This window comes from Rissa tridactyla, chromosome 2 (genome assembly GCF_028500815.1).
Source record: "Rissa tridactyla isolate bRisTri1 chromosome 2, bRisTri1.patW.cur.20221130, whole genome shotgun sequence".
NCBI classification, from domain to species: domain Eukaryota; kingdom Metazoa; phylum Chordata; class Aves; order Charadriiformes; family Laridae; genus Rissa; species Rissa tridactyla.
In genome coordinates this window covers 99,340,773-99,362,363 of record NC_071467.1, presented here as the reverse complement: position 1 = coordinate 99,362,363, position 21,591 = coordinate 99,340,773, and the positions used below count along the sequence as shown (strand labels likewise).

The window sequence follows — 21,591 nt, the reverse complement described above, 5'->3', positions numbered from 1 at the left end:
TAACAAGTTTTGCTTGTTGACATTTTTCAAAAGAATTAAAAAATACCAGATTGTTACTCTGAAATTCATCTCATGGCAGCAGCCTGTCATTAAAGGTAAGCAGGATGATGGGACAGACAGAATATAACCTTCCACTGACTCTTCAAAAAGTTACAAGTCCTGTACAGAGCTCTGATCTCAGCAGGGTGATTTGCAAGAGACATGCCTTCAGTCAGTACCAACCCAACTGGAAGAAAACTCTCTTATCTCACCTCAATTCCAGGAACTTGGTGCATCAATCACAGCAGATTTCAAAATTGGAGATATCGCACAAATAACAACAAGGGTCCCGACTAGGCAACCACAGTGAATTGATTTCTATTTGATGGATTTTTTTTTCTACCTCAGCAGCAGCCTATATTATACAAAATGTCTATTTGATTCACAAAATACATATTTAAAAGAGTTAAACATGCACTTTTCAAGTGTTATAATGGAAAGCAAAATAACATTAAAACGCAGCCATTCTTAGTCAAATATCTTTTTACTGCAGTCTGTTGCTGGGTTTTGCAATAAAAATGTTATGACTGGTATGATGAGTGAATGAATGGGGCTGCTCAGGTGTGGAAGGGACAGCAGAAGAAGGGACATAAAGAGGCACCCGTTGACAGCACCTGAATTAGCAGGTGATCCAGGTCTCAGCTCCTCTACACGCAGCTTCTCAGGACACCGCGGCAGGGAAAGAAGTGGCAGCGTGTAGAGAGTAAGGGACACTCTACACCCACACTAAAACAACAATTCAAGCCGCTAACAGATGATGGCAGGAAGATGACGCGAATCACTGAAGCTTTAAGATACGCCAGATAAGTAGACAGAAGTAGACGGAGCAAACCTTAACACCTGTTAGGTACTTTACAGAATAGAAAAGGCACATCAAAAGCCACCTAAGAATGAAGAACACGTTCCTCTTGACATCCCATGAATATGACCACTGCAACACATATGTCAGAGCTGGACAAAATGCATGGACATGCCTTACTGCTTGTGAGTATGCAGCTATGAAACTGTATGACTTTTTCAAAATATCATCACTTTCCCCATGAGGTCTTTCATCAAGTTTTGCTGCACTATTGCTACAATGCCTCACCATTAATTCCTGCAGAGGGGCAAGTGTATTAGTCAAAGATAAAGTGGAATTACTCTTCCAATAAGAGGTTCTGCAAATACCCTCAACTTGGATTCCAGGTTCCAATTCAGAAGCAAACTGTCCTGTCTCTTAAAAGCAAATACCAAGAGAAACGTGCTACAACTCTAACGGCTTGTAATACTGACTAGCCATGCCCCTCTTCCATATGTATTCACATATCAATCCGTATTTTTCCTTCTACAAACGTAACTCTGCAATTCTTCCACATCCAGGCTCCGGTCCTGTTGAGGGTTTTAACATCTTAAGGCAGCATGCATATTCCCACAGTGCAAAGTGAACGAACACAGTCTTTAAAAGGAAAAATAAGCACTATACTGCCTATTCTCACAGAAAAATGGAAATTGAATCCTTGTATAGTTGAATAAAGATGGTTTACTACTTGGGTCAATAGCTCAGTATGTCCGCATCAGTGCAATAGATAAGATTCCTTATAAAAAAAAATAAAGCCAACCAAAGCAAAACAACAACAACAACAAAAAACCAACAAATTTACTGTGGTTCAATAACAAAACATTCTATTGTGTAACTTCAGATCTCAATGCTGAGAAAAAGGTAACCTCATTAAGACATACCATAAGCTTCTCACTATCATTCAAGTCAGGCAAAGTAGGAAAAAAATTGTCTGAGAAGGTTTGTCTCCCCCATATTAAAATTAGAAACTAAGGAAAACCATTAGAAATCAGCACCGGAGAAGTAAACAAACCCTTGCACACTGCTCTAATAATTTCCTAATTCTATTTCAAACATCTGGATACCCCAAATCCTCATGACAGTCATCAAAGGTTAAGAAAAGAGCACCAAAGCTGTTCAACTGCTTGTCCCTACCGGGAAAGATAAAGGCAGGAAAGGAACACGTAACACCACTGGCAACTAAAGCTACTGGACGCATGTTTTGAGAAGACAAAATGAAGCTGCGTCCTCTATCCTGCCACCTGCTATTTGCTCCTGAAACCACAAGGCAACGCTGGATCTTTGGCAGGGGGTGAAGCTGGTGGCAGCTGCGCCACCAGGACATTTCCAGCAGGGAGCAGGGGAAAGAGAAGAGAAACGCAGCAAGTCGATCTGTTTTCCTCTCTTCACATGGAAATATTGCAACAAGCAATGGATTCCAGCTGGAAACCTCATTAGGTAAGTAATATAATTTAGGATCTTAGGAGAAATCAGTTACAGCAAACAGTTACAGAAATCTACTCAAGAACATACTCCCTGACAATTTTCTTAGAATATGAGAATGTCATCTTAGCATGTGGTTTCTGAGCAATAGGCAGAAGAAATTCAAGCAAGGCACACTGCATCTCAACCACAGCATCAGTAAATAATGACAACAACAGAGTGAGCAATACCTTGCTTCTTCTAATTAAATGTCCTTCCTCCGATAATCATAAAACGTTGAGTAGCATTTCACAACAGCTTAACTTAAAAATTTTGCAACAAACATACTTAACTGGTATCTTTTGTGAAACAGAAGTGGAAACCACAAACTAAAGAGCATGCACTGCTTGCTGTAAAAACTATGAGCTGTTGACTTAAAAAACATGTTGCTCAAGAGATATTTTAACACCGTATTTGACTCATATTATGCCATTAGCACTGAAAACCAATATATTTCAAACGTGAAGCAAATAATCTTCTTCCTCTTGAGCCCACTAGTTAGAACATAGGAATAAAGCCAATAAGAATTGAGCTGCCATTTCAGTTTCTACATTATAAAAAAAATGAGACACGTCAACATCATTAGACAAAAGCCTGACAAATTTGGGGGTTTCTTTCTTAATGTCTACAATAGGTCAAGATCGCTATCAGTGTCATTTTCTAATCCTCTGGATCCTTAAGAGATTTTTATCTAAAGTTATGTTGGGGAGATGTTACCATCACGACTGCATGCTGTTTCCATAGTAAATACAAGGAACCTTTTCCCATTGCAATAACATTTAGAAACGATGTTGATTTTTCCCCTCGGCCCCTCAATCCAATCTCCGTTTCAAGGGATGTTCATGAATTACCAAACACCGTAACTACACCAAGCGTTCCACACCACCACAGGCTTGTCTTGAACATGTGTTGGCAACAAGCACCTCAGCTCACATCATTATACACAGTCCAAACTGAGACTGCATTTATCCACATTTCAAAAGATAAATTTCAGCACGTCAATGAACAGTGAATCCTACAAAGTTATCACACTCTGAAGCTCCAGGTTTACCAATACATTAGATTTATATTAGTTCAGGACTAAATCAGAAGCAACTCTGCTAAACCATAGAAGGAAGGTCAAAACAAAGCCTTTGCAAAAGCACCTATTAACCTGTTTTCTAGAATGCTTCGGTATAGGCATGGTACATGCACGCAATACGTATGCAGTCAAATTCACAGGCCACAAATGCAATTACATGCAACAGGACCAAAAGAGGCTATACAACTCTACATGTATAGAAACAAAATAACCATAGCTTCCACTTCCCATCTGAAAGTTCAGCAATTATAATTTGTGTTTCACAAATCCTTAAATTTTATGGTCTCTATCTTGAAAGAACTTCCTGTATCAAATGTCTTTGCTGGCTAAGCCCAACATGGTTCATGTAACTAAGCTAGCAAATGTGTTGACCGCCTAAACACGAGACATGCTACTAACAGTGAGAAATAAAATACAAAACCAGGAAATCTCAGGAAGTGTAAGTTCAGATATTAAAGCTAAAAGTGGCAGCATCTGAAACTGAGGATGACCTGAAGTCAAAATCCCATTTTCTGCTGCTGTCCTGGTATAAGAAATTATATATCCTGGATTCAGGTTTCAAGTTAAACATGGTATTTGTTTTCTGGAATGATGTGAAAGAGAAATTTTCATTGTACTTAGGAACCATCCATGGTTGAATCTTTTCTGACTCTAAATGACATTTGTGATTCTCCTTCATTTTTTTTGAGTTACAGGTATCATAATCAACAGCTCCACAGACAAAAATATGTTGTTTGATGCCTGGTATAAGGTAACTGCCTGCAAGCCAGAAGTCTATCACAGAAACAGGCTACGTTAAGAAAATTAAGAAAAGAACAGAAACAGGCTACTTTAAGAAAAGTTCAAGAAAAACCCCACAAGCAAAGACAAAATAAAAGCTGTAGGCATATTTAATTTTTATGAGAAAAATCCATGGTACCCACTATGATAAGAGGTAGAAGCAACCTGTGAATACAATGAGTTTTGCTATATTTTGGACAATTTCTTTTGACATTGTCCTTCTGTAAAAAATGAGCTTCTGCATCTTCACGACTAAATTTCCCTTGAAATCATAGAATCGTAGGGTTGGAAGGGACCTCTGGAGATCAGCTAGTCCAACCCCCCTGCCAGAGCAGGGTCACCTAGGGCAGGCTGCACAGGAACGCGTCCAGGCGGGTTTTGAATGTCTCCAGAGACGGAGACCCCACCACCTCTCTGGGCAGCCTGTGCCAGTGCTCTGCCACCCTCAAAGTAAAGAAGTTCCTCCTCGTGTTTAGGTGGAACTTCCTATGCTCAAGTTTGTGCCTGTTACCTCTTGCCCTGTCACTGGGCACCACTCAAAAGAGCCTGGCCCCATCCTCCTGACACCCACCCTTTAAGTATTTATAAGTGTTGATAAGATCCCCCCTCAGTCATCTTTTTTCCAGACTGAAGAGACCCAAATCATTCAGCCTTTCTTCATAAGAGAGGTGTTCCAGTCCCCTCATCATCTTTGTAGCCCTTTGCTGCACCAGCAGCTCCCTGTGTCCTTCTTCAACCGGGGAGTCCAGAACTGGACACACCACTTCAGATGTGGCCTCACCAAGGCAGAGCAGAGGGGGAGCATGACCTCCCTCGACCTGCTGACCACACTCTTCTTGATGCACCCCAGGATGCCATTGGCCTTCTTGGCCACAAGGGCACATTGCTGCCTCATGGTCATCCTGTTGTCCACCAGGACTCCCAGGTCTCTTTCCACACAGTTGCTCTCCAGCAGGTCAGCCCCCAACCTGTACTGGTGCATGGGGTTATTCCTCCCCAGGGGCAGCACCCTACACTTGCCCTTCTTGAATTTCATAAGGTTCCTCTTTGCCCAGATCTCCAACCTGTCCAGGACTCGCTGGATGGCAGCACAGCCTTCCGGTGTGTCAGCCACCCCTCCCAGCTTTGTGTCATCAGCAAACTTGCTGAGGGTGCACTCTACCCCCTCATCCAGGTCATTGATGAATATATTGAAGAGGACCGGACCCAGTACTGACCCCTGGGGAACACCACTCGTCACTGACCTCCAACTAGACTCCGTGCCCCTAATCACTACTCTCTGAGCTCTGTCTTGCAACCAGTTTTCTATCCACCTTACTGTCCTTTCATCAAGCCCACTCCTCCTAAGCTTCCCTATGAGGATGCTGTGGGAGACCGTATTGAACGCCTTGCTTAAGTCAAGGTAGACCACATCTACTGCCCTCCCCTCATCTATCCATCCAGTCATGCCATCATAGAAGGCTATCAGATTAGTCAGACATGATTTCCCCTTGGTGAATCCATGTTGAGTACTTCTGATAGCTTTCTTTCCCTCCACATGCCTTGAGATGACGCCCAGAACAAGCTCTTCCATCATCTTTCCAGGGATGGAGGTGAGGCTGACCGGCCTGTAGTTCCCCGGCTCCTCCTTCTTGCCTTTTTTGAAGACTGGAGTGACACTGGCTTTCCTCCAGTCCTCAGGCACCTCACCTGTTCTCCAGGACCTTTCAAAGATGATGGAGAGCGGCCAAGCAATGACTTCCACCAGCTCCCTCAGCACTCTTGGGTGCATCCCATCGGGGCCCATGGACTTGTGAATATCTAATTGATCCCTCACTCGATCCTCGAGACGACTCGAACCCAAGGGGAGTCGTCTTCTTTCCCCGTTACTTCCCCCAATGCCTGGGACTCCCGAGGGCTGGGCCGAGCAGTAAAGACCGAAGCAAAGCAGGCATTCAGTAACTCCGCCTTCTCCACATCCTCCATCACCATGGCTCCTGTCTCATTCAACAGTGGGCCCACAACTTCTCTGGTCTTCCTTTTGCTTCCAATATACTTGTAGAAGCCCTTCTTGTTGAGCTTGACATCCCTAGCCAGGTTTAATTCCAAGGCGGCCTTGGCTTTCCTTGTTTCATCCCTGCACGCTCTGGCAGCATTCTTGTAATCCTCCCAAGGGGTCAGTCCCTTCTTCCACTTATTGTAAACTTCCTTCTTCCACTTGAGCTTTTTCAGAAGCTCCCTGCTCAACCATGCAGGTCTCCTGCGTCCCTTGGTTGATTTCTTTCTCTTAGGGATGCACTAATCCTGAGCTTGGAGGAAGTGGTCGTTGAATACCAACCAGCTTTCTTGAGCCTCTTTGCCTTCCAGAGCCCTAGCCCACAGGATCTCTCCAAGCAGTTTCTTGAAGAGGTCGAAGTTAGCCCTCCTGAAATCCAAGGTTGTAATTTTACTTCTTGATGTTTTGTGTGTAGTACCCATGATCCTGAACTCTATCATTTCATGACCACTACAACCTAGGGTGCCTCCAACCTTAATGTCCTCAAATCATGCTAATAAATTGCAATACATCCAAAGAAAAACAATAGGCTTTTTCCTATTTGGAGCAAATGTGTATGCAGTTTGTTGGTCAGTATTTGTGTTATGTTGGTAGCTGGAGGCACTAAGGAAGGTCAGTTTCCATTGTGCCGTGGGCTGTAAAACCAATACATGAACAAGTTGATTATTTATCCTGTTAAAAGCAGTTATCAGACATTATCTCTTAGGAAAGTTTCAAATTCAAACACATACTTGGAGTAAAACAATTCTATGGCCAACTGTTTCTTGCTGCTGGCCTCTGCTTCTACTGTTTCTTCACAAAAGTTAAAAGAAGTTCACAGGTCAGAGGAAATGTTGGCTAAAAAGTCAAAATCAAAAGAAATAGTTGTCCATGTTCTTGTCCCTCACACAAGAGGTGTGCACCAAGGGTCAAGAGAGCAGCTGAGGTATTCAACGCTAAATGTGAACTGCTGTATTGCATTGGCAATATCCCAACTTGCCCTGATTAAATATGCCAAAATAAAATCACAGTACACCATCACAGTCTTTACGGATATGCATTAGACAGAGAGTCACGGACTTCAACAAAACTCAGTGTAAAAAGCAAGAGTTTTATTGAACACAGACGAAATAGAAAAAAGGCAGCATTATTTTCGCCCTTCTTAAGTTAGCTTATAACATAACCGTGCGATGACACCCTTGCAAAAGTATGAAAGAGGATGCTTTTTCCACTCAAGCTCACCCAGACAAGCAAGCATTTTCTGTTTTAGGACAAACACACACTAAGTATTAGTAGACGGTCTTTTGAACCAAAAACAAACAAACCCAACACCTGTCAGTAAGGACAAGTTTAGACCACATTGACCTCTGCATTTATCCTGCTACAGCAAGTTTCTGCAGGCTTTCCTGTGCTCCCTCCCTAGGAAAAGTCAGGCCTGCTAGAACAACAGCCAACATGCCCTAATTAGATAAATATTCAAAGTGATCAGCCACTTGCTTCCAGCACTCAAGACATTAACCTTTTCTGCTCGGTTCATCCACCTTGAAATGGTAAAACGAAACACCTGTTAACATAGGGGGTCATATAATATGCAAAACACTGACTCTGTAAGGCTCACATAACCCATCTTAAAAACAGCTAACAAGAGCTCCGCTTCATATTATTGAACCATACCTTTTTTTTTTTTAATAGACATATGGGCAAAAGATTTCTCTTTTTCCCCATCTTAAAAAGAACTCCCAATCTCTACTTCTTACTAGGACTTTCATAACGAAACTTTCAAAACAGCACTGATCACTTAGTGTGGAAAGTTTTATTTTCACCTTAGCCCACCACCTGCCCCATTGAAAAGTTAAAAGTTAGCCTTGCTGGCACCAATAAACCTTCTTAAAAGTGAAGCAGAATCAATTTGCTGTTCTCTTCTTCAGCAGCTTGTTGAAAATAATCTGATGTGCCAGACACACACTCCAAAAAGCAAGAAAAGGAAAAAAAAAAACAAAACCAAAACCACCAAAAGCCACCAAAACATGCCAAAGCCTTTTTCACCTCTTATGACTGTACTTTCTGTATGCAGGCAGAGCAAACCAAACCAATCAAGCTCTGTCTTGATCCTGTCCCACATCGTTTCCACGGACCTCAATTACTGTTATGTCTTCTCTCAGTAATGCTATTACATATTTGAGGCAAATCTAAAACGCCTTTGTCTCTCACACACTTTTTAGTGCTGAAGCAATGAATTCTGTTACCTCCCATGAGAAAGAAAAAACAAATCTCCCAAGAGAAGGGAGATGAATGTCAGGTGGCAGAGGCAGCAAGGACCCCAACCCCACACCCTCAAATTAATTGCAATCAGAAAGTTCAGCAAAAGTAGTCCACTACTGGTCACAGTGTGCTTGGATAACTCAGATATTTTTCCAAGGAAAAGAAGGTACACCTAGCCTACTGTCTGAAGTCATACAAAAGCAAACTACAATGTCTCAGACTGCTTCTATTTCCAGTAGTCCTCCGCTATCTCACCACTCTGTGAACCACAACATTTTAATGAACCATCACCAGCTTTCTTTGCTTTAGCAAATTACCAGAAGTATTTTCCACCTGCAGCCATGCTTAATTACAAACTGGTAGTTTTCTAATCCCATTCCACCATTCACACTCCTTAAATTCACATACACAGAGGCAGATTTTATTCTATTCCACACCATAACACAAACTGGATTTTTTAGATTTTTATTTAGTAGCCTGCTTTTTGAAGTGCAAACAAACAGAAAACACTCTCACTAGGAAGGACAAACCAGAGGTTAACCTGCTAACCTGAAGTGTGAGTTTAATCGAGGGAGGAACTTTAACCAATGTGTTCAAAATTTAGCACTAGTGTTTCAGGACGAGGCCCCCTCTGGTGAAGAGAAATAATTGCCTTCATCCTGCTAAAACAGGCAAGGCATTTTCAAATAGGTTTTAACACGCTTTTCATGCAAATGCCCATAATGCGAGACCAAGCATAGTTTTGTCCAAATTTCTCCCATCCCTCAAAAAGCTTCTTCTTTAAAGCTTTTGATTAAGTAACAAAACAAAGCTGAAACTTCTAGCCTAAAATGGTGCCTCCATATTCCTGACCATTTCTCTTGCATCTGACCCTGCTCTGGGCAAAGAGGGGGCAGCCAACACTAAGAGCCCAACAGGAACATCACATCCCCGAAGCAAGCACACGGCAGAACAGCATAAGAAACACTGAGAAAGGCTGATACTTACTTTTGCTAATTTTATTAAATCTGTTTGGTTGAAGAGGGTTCCTAAAATCATGCAATTTGACCAAGTCAGAGGGGAGGGGGAAGAAGAACTGTTTGGCCTTTCAACTAAAGGTAACATCAGCAATGCAGTCTAAAGAGAATTAGATCCCCTTTTAAGCGTTGCTCATTTTCTTGAAACAGGTTTCAAACGGTTATACACGCATGCAAGTTCTTGTTCTAAAATGCTGAAAAAAGATGGAGTATAACTGTGTGCCCATTTTGGTTGATGAGGGGGAAAGGTGGAAGTGTTACTCCATCAACTACCCGGGCAGCTGTACTTTCCAAATCAGAAGCCTTCCTTGTTTACCCGTATCACCGAAATGTAATAGATTTGCATTTGTTTGCAAAGAAAAGTGTATCTTGTATGTTTAGTGATGAACTACACTGATTTTCAAATGTCTGTAAACACTGCTTGTGACGCACCAGTGCTCCAGGAGCCCACACTGCTGGGGACCTGTGGCTACAGCCCAATCAAAAAGTTCAAATAGAGACACATGAACTCATGAAACAGAGTTGGCCTCTCATGCCCGGGTAATATTTTCTTCTTTAAAATGGCAATCAAATGTACATCAGTCCCTAATGATCTGGCTCAAGGCTTAAAGAGTATCTAAAAGCTAATTAGCCTCCTAAAGCATCAGAGGCTTAATAAACAGTGTAGAACTAAGGCCGATGCACTATCTCACCTCTCAGAGCACCGGTATCATGGAGTACCTAAATAGCCCCAAATGTGTTCATGTTAAAGATAGAAAGATTTCTAGAACAGCGTTTAAAAGTTGATTTTAACAGGCCCTGTACTGTTTGGTTTTTTTTTTCTGACCGTGTGAAATGTTAAGCTCAAGCACACACAAGTTTATAACCCAGGCTTTTGTAAATCTCCTTTGCAAAATGCGGCCATGTAACACATGTAATCACAAGCAGTCCATAATCCTTTTATCTTCTAAACACTGTACAATGGAAAGCACTCAGTTCTATATGGTCTGCTTTTTCTCTGCGTTTTATAACATCATGTCAAACAGCTTTTAACGTTCTCTTTTACAGCAGAGATGTGTGCAAGAAAAGGAATGCACTCAAATGCAGCAAAATACCTTCCGCTAAAAACATAATTTAAATCACAGAATCCTTCAACAACAGCTATGTTTTCCATCAACCTAAGATAATAAAAGCATGGATGACACTGTTCAGTAAGCCTTTAAAAAAACCCAAAAACTTACTCAATCACTAAGTTTTTAAATGAAGACTTCCAGTTCAATAAAATTTATGTTCTAAGCATACAAAATCTTTCTTGCAGCACTTGTAAGCCAGAGAGCACAACGCTATGCTCCATAGTAAAGCTTAACCAACTATACAGCAGTGAAACTGGTATTGCTCAAGCTGAGAAACTTTAACTAACAAAATAAACATAAAAATAAAATTCATTGAAATGATTTGTAATATGGATGAGCACAGCTATAGGAAACCAGAAATCTCAAATTATGAAGTAGAAAACTCTTCCTTCTAGAAATTTTTGTCCGAAAAATGCTGAGCCTCAAAAAAAAAAAAAATCATCTCTTGAATACAAGAAGAGTATTCAGTGTTTTCAACTAGTTAATTTGTACACTTTCTCATCAAAGATTAGAGTGCTATTTTAAAAAAACAAACCATATATTATTGAACAGAATGAGCTATGTTATGCTACAAAACTAATTTTAAAACTGATTTTGGTTAATGGTGTGTGACTGGTGAGGTCTTTACAGATCTCCCATGACCATAAATATGTAAGCACTGTGCATAAATCTATCCCAATCAAGGCTTTGATAAAGCTGGAGTGCAGCCGTCTCATAAGCTTCTCCGGTCATTCTTAGAAAAGAACTGTGATTTAACATTCTAGTTAGCAGATTTGTAGCCTCCGGTCAAAACTTAGTAACTCCTGCTATCTGGGGAAGATGTTTCTCTTGCACAGCAAATATCTCATATCTTGAACACAAGCATTTCCTCAGTCTGTGAGCACGTTTTCAACATGGAAAAATGACAGATTTTAAACCATGTTATCTGGACTATTTTAGGGGATCTAAGCAAGAAAGAGTATTATTGGCAACTTCTCTTAAAAAAAAAAATAAAAATTCAAGTGCCAAGTTTCCTCCCACCCAAACAAGCTTGTTCCACAGCTATTTTTACTTCAAACAATCCAGCTCTTCCCCAGATTTCTTCAATACAAGAGCTGCGGAAAATAGCAGTACTCCTAGATGCAGTTTTTAGAGCTGTCCTGTTACCTTAAGTACTGTGACACAAACATTGAAAGTCACAGCAACATATGATTTCTATAAAATGCAGTAAATGCAAGGTTATGACAATAAAATGCAAGGCTATAACACTCATCTCAAATGCAGTGGAAGTGATCTTCTTATGCTAACAGGATCTACAAAATAAATGGCTTTGAAATACTTACGTTTCCTCTTCCAGAGGTACTTCACAGCTTAAACTCTCCCGTATAAACAAGTGTAAATCACAGTCTACTTTTACACTGGAAATGTATTAGTAAAAGCAAAAGGCTTAAAGCTGCTTTAAAGAAAGTGGTAACACTTTTTTTCACTTTAAAACAGGGATTTTGGTTTTTCGCTTAGTTTGCAAAATGCGTCATATAAATTAAATTTGCCAATGTTAACAAAGAAACAAAAAACCTTCTTCCAGGGTTGTTTTCATTTGCAAAGATGACAAGCAGTAGAAAGTTCTTCTTAACTCTTATCTCTGAACAAGCTTTTGTATTTCTTAAAGAATAACCTGCACTTAACATCAAAACAATTACGTTCGGCAAACAGAAATTCTGTAGCATCCAGAGGTACTTGTGCCTTTTACTCTTCAAATTAGTCCACTTGGTTCTCAAGAGTCACAAGCAATTTGCATGGTCTAAGATCAAAGTCCTCTTAAACTAGCATTTCAATAGGTTCTTCAGTTTTTGATGCTCCTTCTAGCATAAAAGTGAGATCCCACACATAGTGTTTATTCATGAATTGGTGAAAGCCGAAGCAAGGAGAGAACTGGAAGCCACACACTGCTACTTCAGTGCTAAAAGCCTTCTCATTTCTGTCACAAGTCATAGCTATCAAAAGAAAGGGCTGAATACACACCAGAGGAGCGTGCCTTCAAGTGAATGCAGTAATGCATACATAAGACAATATATGTTAATGTGGTATATTAATTATATATATTGCATTCAATACCGAAGATGATTATAGTGGTCAAACTTACTCCACACCATGAGACAAGCCATGAACACCTCAACAGCACATATCATACTTCCCAAATGGCACCATTCTGACTGTTTCAATAAGATAGCCCCCCTGCCATTCCTACCCATAATACTTCAATCAGCAAGAGAACTCCTTAGGAAAAGCCAACGTCCCTGAATGCACGAATGGCTTCTAACAGCACCCAGGAAAGGATCAAGCAAAGGGGAAGACAGCTGGCTAGGAACACACAACGGTCTCTGAATTTCCAGAGGTCATTAGGAAAAGCGGTTTTCATATTCAAGATGTAACGGTCAAAAAAAAGAGCATCAGATCCCACGCAGATCAGGGAAGCATGAGCCCAAAGAACAAAGTAACTTTATTTATTTTGAAGGAACCAAGCTCCTCTAGAACATGCTCTCATGCTTAATTCTCTTCAAAAAAACCTCACTAGATTTACTGTGGTTTAAAAATTTAAGGTTAGCAGCTTATGAAATGCTTATTCTTGCTGGTGCTAACAGCCAAGATTTAGGTAAGATACCCTTAAATAGAATAAATGATAGCAGAAAACATTAGTCAATGACATTCTGCCATTGGAAAAAAACATACTAAGGAGAGACCCTGAAGTAAACCATCACAGAACCACCCAACATCCTGAAAAATAAATAAAACCAATAACATCTTCTGGAAGGATATTAATGATATTTTACTTATTCTTTATTACTTATACTGCTTATTTATAAGACACCTATATACATATACACTTAACTTGTATGAGTTGGTTACACTGGCAGAAGAACAGGTCCAGAGCAAAAATATCAAATATTATCAGCAAAAAAAAAAAGATACGATGGACTTAAATGCACGTTGTAGGCTACCTTTAAAAAAAATATTTTGAAATTCTAAAACAACATAAAGTCCACTTCACAAAATGTTATAAGCAAATATTTAAGACGGTTTTAAAGTCACTTTAACGTTATTACAGGATTTCAAAACAGAACCATATCCTAGCTCTGTCCATCTCAAGCGTAAAGGCAGCTCGGATCGCAGGGCAGGGTGAGGAGTTTGAGGCAGGGATGTCCTACAAGGACAAACTCCCTCAAGGAAATATCCCAAGCGCTTTGCTGCCTTTAGTGCAGGAATGCATTCTCCGAAGGAATCTGGCTATATTGTATCTGACTGGTAACTGGAGAAAGAAAATACCTGCCACTATAAAAAGAAATAACGTGAAAGGGAAAACATATCCCATTCCATAAAATATCTTTAACTTCTGATTAACTGAGCTACACAATGAAAAAACGCAGCACTGAGAGAACCAGTTGTAGTAGCACACAAAAAAAAACCCCACAACTACCTCCAGGTAGAATAAAGGTCCTTGAATCCAACCCACCTCAACACACTTGGTTCCAAAAAGGTACTATGTCATTATAGGCTTTAAAAGCATCACAGTCATTCTGTTCAACAAGACACCTTGAACAACGTGGTTTTGGGAGCACTTTCTGTATAAATAGTATAGCAAAAATACTAATGTTGGTGCTTCAGGTTTGTTAGGCTTTTCTGAACTGTAACTTAAAATTCAAAAATCCTTCTGCTTGAGTCAGTGTACACTGGCCAATTAAAAAGCAGAAGGACCAATAAACTAATACCTTATCTGGGATTGCAGCCGTTTACAGATACTTAAGACTGTAAGAACAGACCAGGGTAGAGAGGTATTTTCCATGGCATGCTTTCCCTGCCAGGGGAACCCACCACTTTAGCAAGAGTTCAATACCACTGATCAGGGGGATTCAACGCTCCTGGATCTTTCCAAACGCTGCTAATGCCCAGCAACTACTTTATTAAAGCACAATAGGTATATCCATCACCAACCAAAACACAAGCCTTTGACAGACCAAAAGCGCTTCTTTTTCTTGCAGAGAAGAAATCCATTGCAGGAATGTATTTCTAAAAGCCTACGCAACGCACCCAAGAACAGTCACATCTTTAGGTGGACAACCAGATCACTCCCAATAAACACTGAGTTAAATGTATTATTTTCTTTATAGAGCTTATCTTAATATCAATTTTAATGAAAATGAGATTTTCTTAAACTAATGTATGTGTAAGCCTCGTGAAGTTGAACAAATGGATAGTGCAAAGTCCTGCCCTGTGGAGGAACAGCCCCATGCACCAGGACAGGAAAGCAGCTTGGCAGGAAAGGCCCTGAGGGTCCTGGTGGACACCAAGTTGACCAGGAGCCAGTGATGAGTCCTTGCGGCAAAGACCATCAACAACCCCTGGGCTGCATTAGGCATTGCATCACCAGCAGATGGAGGGAGGTAATCCTTCCCCTCTGCTCAGCCCTGGAGAGAGCCACGACCGGAGCACTGGGTCCAGTGCTGGGCTCCTCAATATAGGTGAGACAGGGACAAGCTGGAAGGGGTCCAGGGAAGGGCCACAAAGGTAATCAAAGGTTCGGAGCATCTGACTTACAAGCAGAGGCTGAGAGAGCTGGGACTGTTCAGCCTGGAGAAGAGAAGGATCTAGGGAATCCCATCAATGTGTATAAACACCTGATGGGGAGGGGGATGGGAGAGAGAGGGGATAACAGAGCCAGCATTTCACAGTGATGTCCAGTGACAGGACAAAAGGCAACAAACAAATTGAAATACGAGATACGAAGTTTAAACCTAAGAGGGTGGTCAAACACTAGAACCGGTTGCCCAGAGCACTTGCAGAGTTTCTTGAAGACACTCAACACCCGCCTGCACACAGCCCTCAGCCACCTGCTCTAGTCACCCCGGCGGGATTGAACAAGACATCTCCAGAGGACCCCAACAACCTCAGCCATTCTCTGGTTCTGCGTATGTAGTTCTATCTATACTACGCTGTTAGTCGGGATACAGAAAGGGACATAATTCATCCATCTCTACATATGCCATGTGATAAGTGGTTTCTTATCAACTGCACAGGTAATACCACACACCCACACTAGCTCCCGTGCCCTTGTCTCCCTCTCCCCCCATACTCCATGCTCTCTCTCCCCCCTTCCCAGAAGCGCATGTTCTCATTTCGTATTGGCTGCAAATTGGAGCTGTTTAAACAACAGACTACCTCCTGCTCCTCCTATCCTAAGGTAGCATCCTGCCAAAACCAGCTACTGGCACACAAGTGTTCAGACATGGGGTCTGAACCCGATGTCTGGGGGTTTCATCACAAGTGTTTTCAGACATGGGGTTATACGCACTTGTGAATTCTGGGGAGCTAGGGCTGGAGATAAGGCATATCCTGTGATGTTTAGCAATGTGTTAAAACAGAAGAACAGAGTAACTGCAACATAACTAAGCTCTCCTTTACCAAATGGGGACTGTTTCTCCGTGGTGTTCTTTGCCTTACTTCTCAATGTTAGTTTTTTCCATCTTTTGCTTCTTTTCACTTGTTCAAGGGGTTCTTTTTCTTTGCCTAGCTATTTGCTTTACAGAGTCACCTTAGTCTTCATAAACATAAATGGCTTGATGGAAGTTATCTGCTTTAGTTTACTCTATTTCCTACTTTTCACTGAATTACTTCTCCTTAACCTTTATTTTTTGTTGAAGGATACTAGCTATTATTTTTTTATATACTGGGAATTCTTTATTATTATTACCTACTTCTGCCTTTAATTTTAAACTATTTTAAAATTAACCAACTGAAAACAAAATCTGGACACAAAAAGCTCTCAGTTCCCACCCATGAGCTAACTCTTTGCCCTCCATATTATCACCCCAGCTCAACAGCTTCAACTTTATTAATACTAAAGAGCAGCAGACTACTTCTAAAAGCTATGCAAAAAGGCACGAGATTATACTGTCAGTTGGCTTGTATCAGCTGTATACGCATCTGCGCTTCCAACGCAAAGGTTCAGAGAGTTTGTGAGCGGTTTTGTTTTTAAAAGAACATCAGGCGAAAAAAGGTTGAACCTCCAGGACCTGTTGGGTTCTGACACATCCTTTGGTACATGGCATTATTAGTGAGGGATCAGCTTCTCAGACAGTCATTCTTCAATCACCAGTGTGAACACACAACTGCTGGTCTGAATCAGGGCATTTTAAAGTCATATATGCAAGGAAAGTTCTGTAGCAGAAACTGTTGCAGAGGGCAGAGAACAAACAAAACTGAAATACTTGTCCCACATGACATTTATAATGCTATGTAACACTTTCAGCCTGATCTTTAATTTGAAAGAAGAATCTTACTGTGCTGAGTATTAATTTTTCCACCCAAAGTATGTTTTCTTTGACAATCCAAATACTAAATGTTTAATTTGTTACTCAACTGAGAAAAACAAAGATCTCCATAACAAGCTGTTATGATAGGACAGAATGGCAGTTAGTTTTGTATCACCCAAACTTCACGCGTTGGGTTTGTCGCACTATTGTAAAACCCAAATACAGTAACAGTTGCTCTTTTCTGAGCAGGAGGACATCTAATCTTTCAGCTCCAAGTCCCATGAAAAAGCACCCACATACGGTTCTCTCCCCTATATTTAATGAACATTATAAAAAATGGTCAGAAACAGCAACAAAAGTTGTCTTTCTCCATAATTAGGCACTGCTAGGATCTGAAAGTAGAGAACAAATGATGCACGCTACAGGAAAGGCGTGACTCTCACCTAAGAGATGAAATGGAGAACAATCAGAGTATCCATGTGTCAGAACAGAAAGAGTATAGGAAGATGTAAGGAAAAAGAGGAATAAACCGAGACTTCAAATAACACCAGGCTCATTGTTAGAGCAGCAACAGAAACACGAAGTTCAAAGAAATATTTTTGGTCATTTGCTTTTAGTTAGACCCTCTTTCTCAACCAACTCCATTCTACTGGTTAAAGGACACACACCATACCACATCAATTCTGGCATAGGATTAGTAAAACAGAGAGATGGCCACAACTGAACTGGAAAAGATCTTGTCATCAGTTCTGTTGGCCAACACACACTAACTGGAAGTATGCTGGGAACAGCTTCTTAATTTTTTAAAATTTTTTTTGGCAACATAACCAAATGCAACACCAGCAGCCAGCAAGTGAAGCCCTCGGAGGGGTGGAGGAAGCTTCTGCTGTGCTACCTACTACAGGCAAACTGTTTCTGTTCCAGGTTTTGGCCCCAGGATGCCATTAGTAACTCCAGCACTGCAAGCGCATAATTTATATCCATCTTCTCCCTCCTCTCTACCTTCCTGAACATGCCAACTGCTTACTAAGAACTGTGTTTTTCTAATCAAAATGGATTTCAACAAACAGTTCATCCCCAGTGCACCACATAAACAAATGACTGCGTAAATAGCCACACTTGTTTACTAAATGTAAAATCTACAAGAAACATACCAGAATATTTATTTATACTGGGCAATGACAGCTGTAAGTGTACAGGTTTTCCAGTTATTCTCATCAAAACTATACTTCTGGAGAAGTCAGAGGCAGAAGTCCCTACCATGTCATATTTTTCAACATCATCAAAATGTTACCAAGAAATAAAACACATTCTTCATAAGACTTCTATTACAGGCTAATGAGTTCACCTTTTAAGAAAGTGTGCAGTGAAATAATTACTTTTAAGTATGTACCTGATACCCTTTTAATTAGAAGGGCCTGATTATGTAAAATTTAAGTAGAGGAAGAAAGAAACAGCCTAACAATTCACACTTTTGAAAAAACAAATATTCAACTCTTCAGAAGAATATTATAATATTGTCTTAAAAAATTATATGGAAGCCACATCTAAATAAGTCAACAGTTCTCCTAAATAAGTATACTGATAATCACTTGCAAGTCAAAGCTAATAAAAAAAAAAAAATACACTGCACCTTACAAACCTATTCTAGAGAATTCATCATTGTAATGCTCAAACTCAGCACACTTGCTTTAAAACCCAAAATTACTTCTAGATTGAAAATGCAAAGCTTTTAAAATGAAAATATGCAATATTCATTGATAATTAAGTATCTTTTTAGGGAAACAACTTACTTGATTGAGTTTCTGAAGTGGTCCTCAGCAGGATTTTTTACTGTACAACTGTTCAGCAACCATAAATCTGCTTCAGCAGAGTTGTCTAGAAGACAAAGATACAAATCTGTGTTAAGAATTATCCAACCCGTCAAATCCTGCTTTATAGGATAGAAAAGAAAAAAAAGACCAAGCTTAGCCATTATCAATAAATTGACTATTTGCAAAATGACTTTATACTCAACATTTAAAACAATTACATTATTGGAAGCATTTTTTTGTTTGTTCATTGTTTTGTGTTTTAGGGGGAAAAAAAAACTAAAAAAAACCCAAAACAAACACACACACCAGCATTTCCATTGTAATCCCTCTTCCCCCCCCCGCCACCCCCGCAAAGGAAGAATGAACAGGTTGGACATCGTGGAAAACAAAGTTAAGAAAAACGGTTGCTACTCCCAAAAAAGCATACTCCCTAGAAAAATCTGGCCTACACAAAGGCAAAAAGATCACCAAAATGCATAAAGGTGCTTTTTAAATTAATTAGGTGGCCAATAAAAGCAGGTTTTACTACCAAAACAAAATGCTTGCTTCAGCTCTGCTGTGAATCAGTACAACAGAACAGAAAAATCAGAATTATAAAACATGTATAAGAGAAAAGTCAGTGTAGCTAGTTTGGCAAGAAACATGCATATTTCTAGTTCAGATTATATATTAGTTATGGTATAATTACAGTTCAGCAATTTTCAACAAAAGATATTCATATAAGGAATATCTGCCTCCATTCAGATAAGCATACGATTTTCTTCAAGACCCAAACCTTTCTGTATGTTCACAACCTATTGATGTCTAAATGCATTAATAGAACTGAATCCCAGAATTATCTGTGGAAGCACATATATAAACTCTAATCCTGTAAAACATAACCTATAGCACAGAATTACTAACATAGTTATTTTTCTTGTGAAGTTAGAGCTTCTCTTTTCAAACAAAAGAACGAAGATAACCCATCTCAAATATCCAAGTGCTCTAGCATTCATCAGAATAGTTTGTGTCAGTTTGGATATGAAAATTTGTGTCAGTCGTGCTACTATTCAGTACATCCTGAGTATTGAAGTATTGAATGAGGTATCTTTAAATAACATAAACCAGTGAACAAAGAATAGAGCTAAAACATGATTTTTAGGCTGCTTTATTTGAATTGACATCCTACTAAAGCAGAAGAAAGCTTGCAAAGATTTCAGCGTGTTTACATATGCACTCATCATGAATATATCCACACAGGCGTGAATGTCTTTTTCCCCCATACACATACTTATGACTAAATCCTAAAAGTGAAAAATCTTTCCTTCTGTCTCACTGCCATTTTCTCCAAAGAAATGATCCTTTCCAATTAATTATTAGTCACTTAAGCTAGGAAGCAGCTAAAATGAAAATAACACAGAAAATAGCAACCAAATGACATACTTATGTTAAATAAGAGAAAACATTCAGAAGGTTTCTAACCTTTGTTGATAAAGATTACACCAATAACGTGGATCAAACACCAGCCTCTTCCGTGACAGGGAAAGGCTACCAAGGAGCCATCAAAAATAACATTCAGACCTCTAGCAATTTTAAACATAAAATGAACGTACCGAGATCTGACCCTGTCTTGACAGGAAAAGATGATGAAGTTCCATTTTAATCTATACAGGAGTCAAAACAAAAACGGAACAAGCCAAGGAATCCCTCCTCCAACTCAGGCTGCATGAAAACAACGGTTTCAGACTAATGAACGTACTATTACAGTTAGAAAGATAATTGTAGGTAAAAAATTGATTGGGAATGATGTACAGAAAAGCAAAGAAATTTCAAAATCAGAAAAAGGGTGAGCTCTTGGCCTAGTCAAATTCACCAAGTATGAAAACAAACACATTTTTAAAGCAGTTTTCCAATACCACTGCCAAAACGTTTTATTTCTTATTCTTTTCAGCAGTCTAAAATGTTTATAAATTCAGCTTCACACCCATCACACGCCCACCTGAGAATTGAGGGGGGACTAAATAACAAGAGGCCGACACTGTAAGTCAGACAGAAAGCTGGGAGTACATTTAACAGACAGGAGTTTCAGCAGCAGCCATACATCACTGTAGAGAGTAACAACTTTCACCAGATGTCTTCATTCAGAGGAGAGATGCCCTAACGCAGAGAACACCAGTTCTGGGCTTGGTTTCAGTTCCACCTTGTACCATGGTTTTCCACACGTGAAGGAGGAGGGAGCCTCACTGTGACAATACTTCTCCCCTAAAGCTAAAATAAAATCCCTTTCTTCCAAACAGCACTGGAAAAACTAACGCACACAAGTTCAGAAAGACCTTACACACCAACCCAACAGGAATCATTTCACACAGCAATTTGGATTCCGGGCTATTAATATATTAGCTCCTTGACTGGGATTCCGACAGACGACTGCAACACTTGCACATATTTTACACAGAGAAAAAAAAAGTCTCCCAAATACGCTCAAATTCGTTCCCTCACAAGTTTCACCCTCTGCAGAACAGAAGGTGCAGAATAAAAGCTTCTGCAGAACAGAACCTTCTGAGCAGTTTCGGGAAAAGGAGTCTCATTAAGGTATACATCTAAAAAGCAGCTAAGAAAAATAGAAGTGTAGCAGAGGCTTGTCCTCCCCTTACATCAACGTATTATTTTATCATATTTAGTTGTTCTATTTCTGTATTTATTTTTAATCCTTTTTCATATTAACTCTCATTCTATGTTTACATACAAGTTTTGATTATGCATATATATAAATATACACACACATTTATGAGTTATGTGTATTTCTTAATAAGAGTTCACACTACAACTCTTCAAAATGATAGCTGAATTTTCCTAGTTCTTTACTGCACTGTTCATACGTAAAAGAATTACATGTACTAGTGTAGAT

At 39.9% G+C, this 21,591-nt stretch overlaps 1 protein-coding gene across 12 annotated transcripts in view; it reads right to left on the bottom strand.

Moving 5' to 3' along the window:
• The window catches only part of CDKAL1 (CDK5 regulatory subunit associated protein 1 like 1), a 424,992-nt gene that overhangs the window by 334,647 nt on the left and 68,754 nt on the right, over positions 1–21,591 (bottom strand). For 11 of the 12 annotated variants that reach the window (XM_054190488.1, XM_054190497.1, XM_054190500.1 and 8 more), the window contains one exon: positions 18,684–18,768. In XM_054190488.1, the coding sequence (XP_054046463.1) occupies positions 18,684–18,768 (85 nt within the window). Of the gene's footprint in view, positions 1–18,683; positions 18,769–21,591 lie in introns of those variants that run through there. The other variant, XM_054190499.1, reaches the window with a different exon arrangement.